Source organism: Bubalus bubalis, chromosome 8 (assembly GCF_019923935.1).
Source record: "Bubalus bubalis isolate 160015118507 breed Murrah chromosome 8, NDDB_SH_1, whole genome shotgun sequence".
Lineage (NCBI taxonomy): Eukaryota > Metazoa > Chordata > Mammalia > Artiodactyla > Bovidae > Bubalus > Bubalus bubalis.
In genome coordinates, this window is record NC_059164.1 from 62,276,349 (window position 1) to 62,292,570 (window position 16,222).

General features: G+C 41.7%; 1 protein-coding gene across 2 annotated transcripts in view; it reads right to left on the minus strand.

Annotated features, from left to right (window-relative positions):
* BMPER (BMP binding endothelial regulator) overlaps window positions 1-16,222 on the minus strand; it is a 255,086-nt gene that overhangs the window by 5,932 nt on the left and 232,932 nt on the right. For both annotated transcript variants that reach the window (XM_044946678.2, XM_006071047.4), the window contains exon 14: window positions 8,133-8,263. In XM_044946678.2, coding sequence (XP_044802613.2) covers window positions 8,133-8,263 — 131 coding nt within the window. The remainder of the gene's footprint in view (window positions 1-8,132; window positions 8,264-16,222) is intronic.

Sequence of the window (16,222 nt, forward strand, 5' to 3'; positions counted from 1 at the left end):
TGATTCATGTTGAGGTTTGACAGAAAACAACAAAATTCTGTAAAGCAATTATCCTTCAATAAAAAAATAAATTAAAAAAAAAAACAAATGGGTGAAGGAGACACAGAAATGGATTCTTAATTAAATGCAAGATGAACACATTAGAGAGTGAGAATGAAGTACAGTAGATCAGTAAGAGAGACATCAACTCAACATTGAGGTCTGGTTAGGGATTAAGATGGGCTTGATAAAGGACAGAAATGGTGTGGACCTAACAGAAGCAGAAGATATTAAGAAGGGGTGGCAAGAATACACAGAGAACTGTACAAAAAAGATCTTCACGACCCAGATAATCACGATGGTGTGATCACTCACCTAGAGCCAGACATCCTGGAATGTGAAGTCAAGTGGGCCTTAGAAAGCATCACTACAAACAAAGCTAGTGGAGGTGATGGAATTCCAGTTGAGCTATTTCAAATCCTGAAAGATGATGCTGTGAAAGTGCTGCACTCAATAAGCCAGCAAATTTAGAAAACTCAGCAGTGGCCACAGGACTGGAAAAGATCAGTTTTCATTCCAATCCCAAAGAAAGGCAATGCCAAAGAATGCTCAAACTACCACACAATTGCACTCATCTCACACGCTAGTAAAATAATGCTCAAAATTCTCCAAGCCAGGCTTCAGGAATATGTGAACCGTGAACTTTCAGATATTCAAGCTGGTTTTAGAAAAGGCAGAGGAACCAGAGATCAAATTGCCAACATCTGCTGGATCATTGAAAAAGCAAGAGAGTTCCAGAAAAAACATCTATTTCTGCTTTCTTGACTATGCCAAAGCCTTTGACTGTGTGGATGACAATAAACTGTGGAAAATTCTGAAAGAGATGGGAATACCAGATCACCTGACCTGCCTCTTGAGAAATCTGTATGCAGGTCAGAAAGCAACAGTTAGAACTGAACATGGAACAACAGACTGGTTCCAAATAGGAAAAGGAGTAAGTTAAGGCTGTATATTGTCACCCTGTTTATTTAACATCTATGCAAAGTACATCATGAGAAACACTGGGCTGGAAGAAGCACAAGCTGGAATCAAGATGGCTGGGAGAAATATCAATAACCTCAGATATGCAGATGACACCACCCTTATGGCAGAAAGTGAAGAGGAACTAAAGACCCTCTTGATGAGAGTGAAAGAGGACAGTGAAAAAGTTGGCCTAAAGCTCAACATTCAGAAAACTAAGATCATGGCATCTGGTCCCATCACTTTGTGGTAAATAGATGGGGAAACAGTGGAAACAGTGTCAGACTTTATTTTTGGGGGCTCCAAAATCACTGCAGATGGTGATTGCAGCTATGAAATTAAAAGACGCTTACTCCTTGGAAGGAAAGTTATGACCAACCTAGATAGCATATCAAAAAGCAGAGACATTACTTTGCCAACAAAGGTCCATCTAGTCAAGGCTATGGTTTTTCAGTGGTCATGTATGGATGTGAGAGTTGGACTGTGAAGAAAGCTGAGCACCGAAGAATTGATGCTTTTGAACTGTGGTGTTAGAGAAGACTCTTGAGAGTCCCTTGGACTGCAAGGAGATCCAACCAGTCCATTCTAAGGGAGATCAGTCCTGGGTGTTCATAGGAAGGACTGATGCTGAAGCTGAAATTCCAATACTCTGGCCACCTCATGTGAAGAGCTGACTCACTGGAAAAGACCCTGATGCCGGGAGAGATTAGGGGCAGGAGGAGAAGGGGACGACAGAGGATGAGATGGCTGGATGGCATCACCGACTTGATTTACATGAGTTTGGGTAGGCTCCGGGAGCCTTGGTGATAGACAGGGAGGCCTGGCATGCTGCAATTCATGGGGTCGCAAAGAGTCAGACACGACTGAGCAACTGAACTGAAGTGAATTAGGGATTTAGGAAGACTTCAGAAAATGGATCCCACTTAGATCTTAAAAGACGACAAGACACTGCCAGACAGACAATGGCAGAAGTTTTCCAGGCAGAGAGAGAGCATGGTGCCGGGGGAGGGGGTGGGGGAGCAAAGAGGGTGCAATCAGCAACAACAAGGAGCCATGACCCAATCATAAGCTGGAGGATCCTTGGTTTGTTGGAGGAGAAGCAAGGAATTTGAGAATGAGAGTGGGAGGAGACAAAGGCAGAGAGGTGGGCAGGGGCTGTAATCCTTGAGGGAGTCTTAGAAGGGTTTTAGGGAGATAATATGATTAAATTTGCCTTCAATTTGGCACAACTTTTATACAATCCTAGAAAGTTAATCCTGACTTGGATCTTTTTTTATCCTCCATGCATCCAATGTTTTTCAAACTTGTAAAAGGCAAACAATACTTACTGACAACATAAATGTTATCTGATTTATGCATGTGCATTTGAAAAGGTTTCATTTGATTAAATACATGTTTTAAAAACTAGAAAATTACCAGAGTGGTTAGGGTTGTGCTTGTGCTCAGTCATTTCAGTTGTGTTCGATCTTTTGCAACCCTATGGACTGTAGCCCGCCAGACTCTTTAGTCCATGGGATTCTCCAGGCAAGAATACTGGAGTGGGTTGCCATGCCCTCTTCCAAGGGATCTTCCTGACCCAGGGATTGAACTCAGGTCTCCTGCATTACAGGCAGATTCTATACAGCTGAGCCACCAGGGAAGTCTGTGGCTAGGGTTAGCAGGTATATATTCTTAAGGGCTATTCTGTAAAGCATGCAAGGAGCATTACGTGTTACTTTATGTGGTGCCCCATGAAGGCATTATGTGTTGGCATTATCAATACAGTTAGTAAGCATAGATTTGTGCCCTTTGGACTCAGCTGTTCCCACAACCCCCTTCTGTGCGGAAGGTTACAGTGCTGACCTTATCTCCTAACCTTTATAGGAGATGTCTAGTCACCAGAGGATATCAGTGTGTATAAGTAGAGCAGAGGTGCTGCAGGAAAGGGGCTAGAATCACCTGAAGTCTGTTGAGTAAAGCAAGGAGGAAACTCCCCACAGAAGCCAGCAGATTATCTCATTTGCTGCAGAAATACACACACCACTTTGAATACCCCAGAATCTTTCCTGCTAATAAAATGTATTCCTGAAAAGTTCAGTGACAATTAGCAGGAAATCTGCTAAGGATGGCAAAGTAAGATGCAGGAGCAAGACCATAGGAAAATTATTGAGTCAAAAGGTACCAAGTAACAAAGATTAGGAACAGGTGAATAGAAATTGGAAAGGTCCACACAACGTAACATAACAGCAGAAGATAAGATGGTTAGATGGCATCACTGACTCAATGGACATGAATCTGAGCAAACTACAAGAGAGAGTGGAAAGCAGAGGAGCCTCGTGTGCTATAGTCCATAGGGTCCCAAAGAGTCGGACAAAATGACTTAGTGACTGAATGACAACAAACACAACAAATATTTCAATAAATTAGTTGATGCTTATATAAATACACAAATAAATATATACTCATATGTAAATATATATATAAATTTTTAACTCATATTTTTGTTTCTATTTTACAACTAATGTTTCTTCTTACAATAGGCTGACTTTTTTTTTTTTTTTAACAGTGTACTTGCTTATTTGTGCTCTCCTAATAATTAAGAACAGGGGCTATAATGCAAACTGAGCTGGGTTTGAGTCCTAGCTTTCTTACTTTCTAGCTCTGTGATTTTTAGCAAATTACTTAAATATTCTAAGCCTTAATATCCTTTACTGTAGAATGTGGGTAATATGGAGTGGGGATTAAATAAGATAAAATGTAATATAAAGTGCCAGAATAGTCCTTGGGGCAAAGGAGGTGCTTAGAAAATAGAACATATTAATATAAATGTTCATTATTAAACTTTTATAGACCTTCACAATAGCCCTCTGGATATCATATTGTGTTTAGTAATTCCTGTACTAAACTAGAGTTTCATTAGTCCTTCTCACCACAGCTGATGGGCATACGCTTTGTGGTAGTAGTCATGCTAATACTAAAATCCAGCCTTCTGAGAGATGTCACTTGTTCATTCAGAGTTTCTTGCTTGGCTGGCTTATCTGTTCAATTTACAAGCTTTTTACTCTGGAAGATTTCTCTTCTCTATATTAAGTGGTCTTAAGTGCTGTCATAAGTCAAAAGATCTGAGAGCTAAAAAAACAAGTAAAGAGTATTCTTAGAGTCTTCAATATTCCAGATGAAACAGAAATGAATCTACTGAGAGATGCTGCACATCTCCATAAATACCGTCAATCTGTGGAAGTTCAGTGTGTATGGGTGTGTGTGTGTGTGTGTGTGTAAAATGGTCCCCTGCAACCAAACATTGACAGTTATACTTCACTCAGATGGTTCCACTAATTTTAAGCGGCAAATGGAACCTTTCAGAAGTCATATTCCCTTTCCATTAGAAAAGTAATTTAGCTACTGAGATTCAGTCCCTGAAATCAGGATCCTGGGACAGGAGGAAAGTGTAGTCCTCAAATGCAGTGGGTGTACTGAACTGGTGTTAAATATAGCTCAGCATGAGTAAGAGAGGGTTCATATATTCTGTATCTGATATGATCCTTGTCATAGCATCATAGCTAATAAAATTAACAAAGTTCTGCTGAGCTCAACATTACCCCAGGATGAATGGCTGGGCCTTGAGTCCACATATTTTATTCATTTCCTGGTAGATTCAAGGGAAAGTGTTAGTTGTGTCTGATTCTTTGCAACCCCAAGGACTGTAGTCCACCAGGCTCCTCTGTTCATGGGATTCTCCGGGCAAAACTACTGGAGTGGGTAGCACTCCCTTCTCCAGAGTACCTTCCCGACCTAGGGATCGAACCTAGATCTCCTACACTGCAGTCAGATACTGAGTCACCAGGGAAAATTCAAGAGAAAGAGGACTCAAAGTAGAGAAAAGGAGACAGGCATATTCAAGGTGTGCTGGAAGGACCAAGTCTCTCAAAACTCTGCCCTTCCTATACTACCCTGCACTGAGGAGGGAGGTAAGTCATTTACTCGCACGTTTCAGGAGCCTCAACCACACCTTAATATGAGTTTGTATCACCTCAGCCCTCCTCTGGAAAGGCAGCATTGATAGAGAGGCACTCTTGCCATGGAAAGGGAACACAGACATAGATTGGACTTGGGTTTTCAGAGGAGAGAGCAAATCCAAAAGGGAAGTCACAAGGATATAAAAGGGTTTGAGTGCTTTCTAAGGACATAGATTAGTGACTGTGTCAAGGGGTGGCTTCGGGAAGCTTTAGTGATCCCTAAACCCTCATCATTCTACTCCCCCAAAGCTATACATTAAGCATACAAGTTAACTTTGTGGTTTCTGCACTGCAGGTCAGAATCACTGGAGAGGTTTCAAGTGATACACAAGACCAGTTAAAGCAAGATATCTGGGCTTGGGGCCCAGGCATAGTTTCCTGGTTTATATTTAAGCTCCCAGAATGACTCCAATGTCGAGCAGATTGAGATCCACCATCTAAGTGAACATGATGTCCATGCCCTGAAAATAAGACTCAAGTCAATTCTTCCAACCAGCTGACCACTCTTGCCCTCTACCAATGTATATATTAAAGCTAGCAGTGCCACGAACTGCCTTCTTTTCCAATTTTGGAGTTAAGTTTTCTCAGATTCATGTAGAATGTTGCAAACCCCAGGCTCTCTGTTGTAGGCAAATCTGGTCCTTTAAAGAAAAACATTTGTCAACGCTTGTAGCAAATGACAGTCATCTCATCTTGTGTCTAAGAGTAGCATTACTACTGACTATCTTGTAAGAGTTGCACACTCATCTAGATGTTTCACATACATATCACTAATGCTTATAACTCTGCAGAGTAGATACTACTATAAATTTCCAAAATACATCTAGAATCTCTCTTCTTCCTCCACACACTGCCTCCTTCTTAATCCAAGCCACCATCATTTTGTCATTCTGACTTCTGCAACAGCCTCTTGCTTTCAAGCTATTCAATGTATTCTCTACACAGAGTGGTCTTTGAAAAGCAGAAGGAAGGTTGCTTAAAGTCCATCAGTGGCTTCCATCCTTCTTGGGAAAAAAGCTAGACTCCTTTTCAAGACCTGTGAAGTCCTGCCTGATTCAGCTCCAGCTTCAACTCCACTCTTATGTTGAGCCTTTCTTTCCCTTGCCTACTGTGCTCACACTGACTCACTTCCAGTTTGAGAGCTGCTATCTTATTCAAATATGATTCTTCCACATGGAGCTCTTGCCCTGACTCCCTTCAGTCCTACAATGTGCAGCTGGACTATCACCTCCAAAGAGCAGTCTTCTCTCCTCACCATTTAAGTAGCCACCCACTCTGGCTCCATTTGTTTTCTTTTGCTCTGCTCTATTTGTTTCCTTCACCATACTCACCACACTTAGCAAGTATTTATTGTAGAGTTACTAGTTTTGTCTGGTTCTCCCACTGGGCCGGCGGCACTTCAATGGCAGGGATCTCAGCCCATCTCTCATAGTCACCAAAGTACCCACAGTGCTTTGTTCAATGCCTGGTACTTAGCCATTTTGTAAAAAATATTTCTTGGATGAACAAAGAATCCCATTTTACAGATATCAAATAAACTAAGGAAGTTGCCTGAGATCAAAGTGCTATTAATGGCTATTACAGCAATCTGTCTCTCAGAAGGAAAAGAACATTTTACTGGTGTTTATATAGCAGTTTCTCTTTCTCTCTCTCAAAAAAAAATCACACAGGAAGCAACAGTTAGAACTGGAGATGGAACAACAGACTGGTTCCAAATAGGAAAATAAGTATGTCAAGGCTGTATATTGTCACCCTGCTTATTTAAATTATATGCAGAGTACATCATGAGAAATGCTGGGGTGGAAGAAGCACAAGCTGGAATCAAGATTCCCGGGAGAAATATCAATAACCTCAGATATGCAGATGACACCACCCTTATGGCAGAAAGTGAAGAGGAACTAAAAAGCCTCTTGATGAAGGTGAAAGAGGAGAGTGAAAAAGTTGGCTTAAAGATCAACATTCAGAAAACTAAGATCATAGCATCTGGTCCCATCACTTCATGGGAAATAGATGGGGAAACAGTGGAAACTGTGTCAGACTTTATTTTTTGGGGCTCCAAAATCACTGCAGATGGTGATTGCAGCCATGAAATTAAAAGACGCTTACTCCTTGGAAAGAAAGTTATAGCCAACCTAGATAGCATATTAAAAAGCAGACATTACTTTGCCAACAAAGGTCCATCTAGTCAAGGCTATGGTTTTTCAAATAGTCATGTATGGATGTGAGAGTTGGACTATAAAGAAAGCTGAGCACCAAAGAATTGATGCTTTTGAACTGTGGTGTTGGAGAAGATTCTTGAGAGTCCCTTGGACTGCAAGGAGATCCAACCAGTCCATCCTAAAGGAAATCAGTCTTGGGTGTTCATTGGAAGGACTGATGTTGAAGCTGAAACTCCAATACTTTGGCCACCTGATGTGAAGAGCTTACTCGTTTGGAAAGACCCTGATGCTGGGAAAGATTGAGGGCAGGAGGAGAAGGGGACGACAGAGGATGAGATGGTTGGAAGGCATCACTGACTCAATGGACTTGAGTTTGGGTAGGCTCCGGGAGTTGGTGATGGATAGGGAGGCCTGGCGTGCTGCAGTTCATGGGGTTGCAAAGTGTTGGACACGACTGAGCAACTGAACTGAACTGAACTGAACTGAACTGAACTATCCTGAAGACCTTAAATGACTGTAACTGTCCTGGATCTCCTTTGTTCCATATGTAACCTAAACCATAGCAATGACTATCCCTGTGCTAAGCACATCAAGCTGGAAGCTTGAGGCTAAGAGGATTTTGCACCAGTGTAAATCCTTAAATTGTGCAAATGTGCTCATCCCAAAGCACTTCTCTTCAACATTTTCTATCCTGCCCAGTGAGAAGTTCCTGTGTTTTATCAAGTTGAAATCCAGCTGGGCCACTGATAATGCCAAGGGGGGATGTGACCATTCACCTATCATCAAATTCTCTTTTATTGCTATCTTGGAAATGGCTACCCACTCCAGTATTCTTGCCTGGAGAATTCCATGGACAGAGGGCCTTGCAGGCGACAGTCCATGGGGTTGCAGAGTCAGACACGACTTAGCAACGAGCACGTTACTAGCTTGGGCACTGGAGTTGAGTTTCTGATGGTTGGATCTGCCAGAAATTTCTCACCTGCACAGTTCTGCTGTGGCTCCCAGTGGACACGGATGCCCTCTCTCTGGCAGGCCCGGGTATATGCCAGGAATGATTCGCAGTAACAGTTTTTATGGACTGGACATTCACACATGTCTGTCACGCAGGACCTAAGGGACCAACAGAAAGAAGTGAACATTCAAAAATATCAAATACCAAGTTTTCTAAATACAACTTGAAGAAAAGCGGTGGGTGAGTAAATGTCAAACCTTGTCCAGACATTAAAGCTTCTATTTTAAATTGGAAACCTAAAAATGATATAAAAAATACTTCATGAAACCTTACTGGATACCTCTGAATAATGTGACATCAGTTTCCTTTTCTTCTAGAGCAGGACTAGTCAATAGAACTTTCTTAATGATAGAAATACTCTATAGTTTCCACTATCCAAAGTTATAGCCACTCATCATATCTGGTCAATTAGCACTTGAGTTGTATCCAGTGTGAATGAAAAACCAAATTTTTTATTTGATTGAATTTTAATTAATTTAGATGTAAACAGTTACAAATGTCTATTTGTTACCATGTTGGGAACACAGCTCTTAGAATACACCCCTATTCAAGGTGCTGGCATTTTGTGAGTAGCTCTGATATATGAATAATAAGCTCTATTACAATATAACTGAAATAGAGACCAATTTGATGACAGCATCAAATCTCTTGGCTTTCTGAAGACATTCAATTAGGATTCACTTTTCCAGTATCTTAGAATCTTAGTCTTTTGAGAATCACTGAACCTTGTTCTTTAGAACATGGGGTGACAAATTCCAAATAAAGCAAAACGTTCAGGCCACTAATTAGACTGAAAGATACAGGAGATTGAGCCAAGGTCCTTGTTTGCTTTTTACTGAGTCGCTCAGTTGTATCTCTTTGCAACCCCATGGACTGCAGCTTGCCAGGTTCTTCTGTCCATGGAATTTTACAGGCAAGAATACTGGGGTGGGTTGCCATTTCCTATTCTGGGCAATCTTCCCGACCCAGGGATCAAACCTACATCTCTTGTATCTAGGCAGGTCGATTCTTTACCTCTAGAGCCACCTGGGAAGCGCCTAAGGGGCTTAAGTTTAAATATGGAAATGATTGGCCAGGATGGAAAGAGAACTGAAGTGTGTTTCAAACACAAACTAATATATTTTCAAACACATTGACCTTGGAGACATAATAACCTCGCATTGGACTATGATGTTACGGTTTACAAAGGCCTTTCTCATTCTGTTATGAGTGCTAAATAGGACATAGCACAGTCCCTGTTTTATTAATTTAAAAAAAAGTCATTCTACAAATAGGCCCAAAGTCACATTAGTAAGTGACAAAAAAGTAAACTAAGTTACATCTCCTGAGACTAGTGCTCTTTCCCCAGCAGGTTTTGTTGTTGTTGTTTTAGTTGCTAAGTTGTTTCTGACTCCTTTGCAACCCCATGGACTGTCTCCTCTGTCCATAGGATTTCCCAGGCAAGAATACTGGAGTGGGTTGCCATTTCCTTCTCCAGGGGATATTCCCAACCCAGGACAATGAACCCAAGGGGTGTACTGTATTGGCAGACAGAGTCTCTATCATTGAGTCACACAGAAGCCCTGCAGCAAGTTTATTGCCTAACAATTTTGACTTAACATTTTACACAAGACACCCAAGATTAGACTTATTTTTTTCATACTCTGTTCAGTGAAACCACTTCTTTACAGAATCTAATTCAAGGCTGGAAGCAGAAAAAATAATATTCGAGATTATAAACAGACTGATGATCTTGAAAAGTGATCAGGACATGGTCATCCAGTGTTCTTACACAAGCATTCCCTCTTGGTGTGAGATGTGTACACACCTGTTTATAGAGAGTGACCAGCTTGCTCTGGGTAGAATTGCCTGCTCCGAACAAGAATTAAATGGCAGAAACCATATTAAAAGATCAATAGACTCACCGTGTACTTTCAAAGTTATTACATTTCAACACTCAAGGCCACAGCCTTGGGAAATGGGAACTAAGCTGAAACAAAAGAGAAACAAGTCTGAAACCTCAAGAGCGCTTTCATTTCATCCAAAGAGAGATTGTTTGATGCCTGATACTTAAGACACAATAATCAGGACAGAAAAACTGCTCTCTCTGCTTTCTGTAATAATCAAAGCTGTAATTCTTAATACCTTCTCCACTTGTATTACAGAAAACCTGTGAAATCATGTTCAACCCTTTCTGATATTAGACACGCATGTTGTGTCTTTAAAGTAATGTGGAGCCTCCGGGTTTCCAAGAAAAGACAAATAAAGCCTGTCCTTACAACAGCCACTAAATGTCTGGGAAGGAACCCTCCTCAACATTATTTCCTCTATTGTTTCAATTTTCATTTCAGACTGACCCACGCCCACCACATCTGCGCTCAGACTTCACAGCACCACTTTTGGCTGCTCCCGTCCTACCCTCCAAGTCCTCTTCTGCTTCACGTGTTTCTCACCCTCCTCCTGGCCCAGGGGTGTGGGTACCCTTGCTGTTGTACTCAACTCCCACTGGCATGACATGAAGGGGATGGAACCTCATGAACCTGGTAAAATGGTGGCACTTATATGGGAAAAATCTCAACCAGAGGAAATGCACCCTCTGATTTGAAAGAATGTCTAATGCAATTCTATAAAACTGTTTGGACAGTCAGCAAACACAATTTAATTTGTTTGTGTGAAAGGACTGCTGGCTAATGTTTTCCTTCTTTTCTCTATATTTCTACTGGTTGTTGTATGAAGCTGTTTATACAATTTAAAATAAATTATGAACAGCTCAATCCAATTCACCGAGACTGCTTAGAGAAATGTTCAAAGCACATATTTAATAATTCCTATGTACACATAATCTACCCTACCCACAGACTACTCTGGACTCTCAGACACAATCAATAATACATCTACCCTTTAAATCTAAGGAAGATTTGAGCTTCTTCTATTACTTGGCACTCATGAGAAACAACACTTGAGGGAAAAATGTTTGTCAAAGTCAGTTCTTGACTTGAAATATGTCACATATTTTTAAAGGGTTGAAAGATGTGTCTTTTCACAGAAGTTAAAACTATAAGATGTCTTTTTTCACTTGTCAAGTTGACTTTTACGTAAAATTGTACCTAGAGTTTGTAAGAGAAAAGAAATAGACAGTCCATACTCTGCTGGCAAAAGTGTAAAGGTGTAGCTCTTACGTTGAGCACTTGGCTCTACTCAGCCTTTACATGAATTATCACATTTACTCCACACAGAACCAGATATGAGGCAGGTGGTACTACCAGCCCACTTAACAGATACGGAAACTGAAGCCTGGAGATGTTAACAATTTCCCCAAGGTCACGTGGCTGATGACAGATTCAGAACTTCAGAACCAGGACTGTAACTCAAGCCTTTCTAATCTCAACTCTCATGTTCTTAATAACATTAGAAGATCTTTCTAGAGAGTAACTTGGCAATACTTACAAATAGCCCTAAGAAACATTTTTATCCTGATAAGGAAATTTCACACCTAAGGAAATTGTAACATATATGGTTTATATACAGGGCTGTCGTCACAATGCTATTAAAATGGGAAAAAAAGAACCTAAATTACCTACAATAAGGACCTAGTTACCTACATTTTAGGAGACTTCTACAATGAAATATTCTACAGACATTACGATGGTGTTTACGATGTACATTTTTAAACTCAAGGAAACATTCAGGAAGGTTTAATGGAAAAAGAGCAAAACTGTTCCAGTCTTGTGTAGTCACACGCGTGCTTATGTGCTAAGTCACTTAGTCGTGTCTGACTCCTTGCGACTCTATGGACTATATCCCGCCACGCTCCTCTGTCCTCGGGATTCTCCAGGCAAGAATACTGGAGGATCACACACAGAAAACAATATGCCCAAATATTCACCACAGTCAATACCCTGAGTGCTGGCTCTTTCTTATTTTCCTACATATTTTCTACAATGAACATGCACCACTTTTCTAAAAAAATAAAATCAGTGTATTTTTTAAACAACAAAAGGAATGTCATAAGACATATTAATATTTAAATCCAAATTTAGGAACTAGAGTGAGTGAGAAAATAAAGAATGGGAGAAAAATAAAGCTTTCATTCGTAGATTTTAGCTATTAAGTATTTCTCCAGCTAAGATCTTTCTAATCTGTATATCAGAGGCCTTCTGACATAGCCTGTGATTTGATCCACTTTGCGTTGTCCTCAGATTTCTACCTTGTTGATCTAATGATGCTGTGAGCTTGACATCCAGGTGGATGGAATGGATAACAGAATAATTATGCATGCTTCTGCTGATAACAAAGGAATTTATTAAGAGGAAAATAAAAGCATCTTCATAGACCTGTCAAATTTCAGGGAGGGGCAGAACTATTGTTATTCAAGTATTCAGTTCATGTTATCACACTTAATACTTCAGCATGAGTGAAATCTAATTTATGACACAGTTGAGCTGAATATTTATATGTTAATAGAAGATCATGGGCCTTGCCTTAGTCAGTATTCTCCAATATTCTACATTTATATTCATTTTACGGAATCAGTAGCAGAATGTTATAACTTTCAGTAGTTACTGAGATTTATGGCTTTGGTTTTTCTGCTTTAATGGCGTTATTCTGTCAATAATGTTCTGTTTGATGCTGAGTTCTTGGTCAGGAAACACCGTCGCCCATTGCTCCAACGGGAAACCACAGGATCCACTTCAAATGAGCTTTTCCAGGAAAGCCCTGCAGGTAAAGAGCACCGGCCCGGCCCGAGCAATCCCTGTAAAGCATACTTTCCGTCATGGGAGCTTTTAATTAATGTACTTAGAAATGCTTTTCTAATTTATCCTCCCTGCCCTTGGCATCTTTCCTGACAGCAGAGAGGTGCAGGCAGGACTCTCGTTCCATGGGGTTTGCACAGCTGCGCGGTGCAGAGATAAGGAAAGGGATGCCAAGGGCTATCACAGGGCCCCAAGCAACCGGCGCCGTGCTGTCCTATAATGTCACACACCAGCTGCCTCCCTTGTCTATCCACTTTATGTGCATCAGCCGTGTGCCACGCAGCACTAAGACCCTTTGAACACCTTTCCTCATAGCAGCCAGCAGAGTACACGTGTCAGCACCTACCTGTGGTCCCTTCCCCCACTGAAATAGGACTTATCACAATTTACCTACAGGGGAGCCTCCTCATCTTTTTTCCCCTGTCAAGTTACAACCACTGCCTCTTGCAAAGCTCTAAGATGGTAGCTACTATCCACATGGAGCCATTTAAATGGAAATTTAAGTTAACTATGATTAAATAAATCTAAAATTCAGTTCCTCGGTCACACTAGCCATACCTCAAGTGTTCCATGGCCACCTGTAATTCGTGACCACCATATTGGACATTTCCACCAGTTCCATCACTGCAGAAAATTGTACTGGTACTGGACGGTGGTACCAAGAATGCAACTCTGTCTGTATTTGAAAACCACTTCTGTCCTCTCCAGAGGGATTTATTGGTGGAGTGAGATTAAGGCCTCATCTACAGAGAAAGTTCAAATTTCTTGGGCTCAATGTCAAGGTCCCTAGCCATCTAAACATCCCTCTTTCTTTCCCATTCATTCTTTCATCCAGTCATGTGGGGCTGTCTCATTAACCATCAGGCCTTGTTTTTGCCTCAAATGTGCCTTCTTGTCTTCTCCACTGGAAAAATCAGATGCCTATCCTTTCAGTTCAGTTCAGTTCAGTTCAATTGCTCAGTCATGTTCGACTCTTTGCGACCCCATGAATTGCAGCACGCCAGGCCTCCCTGTCCATCACCAACTTCCAGAGTTCACCCAGACTCTCGTCCATCAAGCCAGTGATGCCATCCAGCCATCTCATCTTCTTTCGTCCCCTTCTCCTCCTGCCCCCAACCCCTCCCAGCATCAGAGTCTTTTCCAATGAGTCAACTCTTCTCATGAGGTGGCCAAAGACAGTTCAAATTCCTCTGTGGTGCTCCCTGACTGGCTCAGGAGAAGTCATCCCCTGTCTATCAGGTCCTGTGCCTTCCACATCTTTATTCTTGTGCAGACCTTCTGAATCCTTACGGTCTCTTTCTCTGTTTCAGCAACAGAATTATATCTCGCTCATCCAGCCAAGCACTGTGCCTTGGAGACACAGCTCATTAAACATTCAGTGAACCATCCCAAGAGTAGATGAGAATGGCCTGATAACCTCCACACGGCTTCCACGGAGTTGGGCAGTTGGACACTGATATCTGAGGGGCATGAATTCCATCCTTGCCCCTAACTTGCTGGCCGTGGTGTGGGAGCTGCTACCCATGGCTACCTTGGAACAAAGCTGCTTCTATAAGAACCTTTCCACTGTCATTTTCATTTTGAACTTCTGGTACCCCTCTCCTGTATCCCAGAGGATTTTTTTTTCATTTAGTGAATGGTGGGAAAAAAGATTTTGATGAGAGAATTCTGCATTCATGACACATTTTCAGAAAAGCACACATTCAGTCTTATAGGAACAACCTATAGCTCTTCGTGTTATTAAAAAGGCAAGACTCTAACACTGCTAAAATCAAAACATCAAACACCTCTCTGCTTCCTAGCAACAGCACACCAAGTGATTTTCCCTCTGCTTTTTCTGGCAGGAGGGCCACGCCTGCCAGAGAGAAGCAAGTGCTCATGACTTTGCTACCCAAACACAGTTCTGAAAGACAGATATATGAACCACTGGGAACTCTCCACCTGGCTTCTGGGGGAACAGATAGGCAAACAAAGAGCCAGCTCCATCTAGGAGCCAGAGTCAGAGCTCCGGCTTTCCCCTCCACCACCATGAAGGGTCTCTGGCTGGGCTATTTGTTCAATCTGGAGGTCAGTTGTCCTGGGAGCAACAATAGAACAGGACTGGAAGATGACTAGAAAACCACACTGGGGTCCTATGGCTTTCCTTACTCCATGTTTTTGGAGAGTTCACAGAAGCAAGTGAAAGCATCTCAGGCTTATTAGTGCCTGGGAATCAGTGAAAAAGGGAGATGGGAAAGGCTACTAGAGACAGAGTCCTGACTGGATGGAGTGTATTTAACTACCAAGGGACTACTTAAAATTTCACAAATACTTTAACCCTTGAAATTCTGTGTTGACTTTCCTGACCTGAGTTACATGGAAGTAACTAGAGGTAGCAGCCACAATCTGAAGGCATATCCATGTTACATTATACCTAAGAAAACAATTCCAAACCTAACTCAGTAGTGGCTACCTCAGTTTTCCTCAATACCATATAGGCACTCTTATGCTTTCACAAACAAAACAAAACAAAACAAAAAAAAAAAACAGCACTCTAACCTTAAAGTCAGAGTTCAAAGATTTAATAATGTGAAATGTAAAGTAGCTTTACTGAGTTGTTAATAAGTGTGTGGGGCAAGTCTGCAAAGCCAGCCTACTGCTCCTTCCAGACTCTTCCTAGGCCAGCCACAGTTGGCACCACCATGGCTTAACGATGAGTAAGAATATCTGAAAGTTTAAATTGGTTCCAGGTGGCCTAGGGTTGCCAGGCTAGAATAGCAAGGTCAGGCATTTCTGGATGATCTTGTGCATTTCATGAAATCTATCTGAGGCGACGGGGCAGGAGAATCTGGGAGGCCAGCTGTGTCTCTGGTTGCAGATCTTGAATTTATCTGCAGTCCAGCTTCACCACCACCAACACACACACACACACACACATACACACACATGTTAGACCTTGAGCCCACTCCTTAGTATGAAGAATGAACTCATTGAACCTTGCTTATTCCAGGCACTAAGAGAGGCACAGAGATGAACAGAAATGGACCCCAGCCAGAAGGGAAAATTGCACAGATACTGAAAACCAAACTCGAAATGATGTGAGGGCTTTAATGGCAGACAGCTGGAGCAATGGGATGAAAGAAAAATGAGTGTTAGTCGCTCAATCATGTCCAACTCTTTGCGACCCCATGGACTGTAGCCCACCAGGCTCCTCTATCCTCTATCCACATGGATTCTCCAGCAAGAATATTGGAGTGGGTTGCCATGCCCTCCTCCAGGGGATCTTCCCAACCCAGGGATCCAACCCAGGTCTCCTGCATTGCAGAGAGATTCTTTACCATCTGA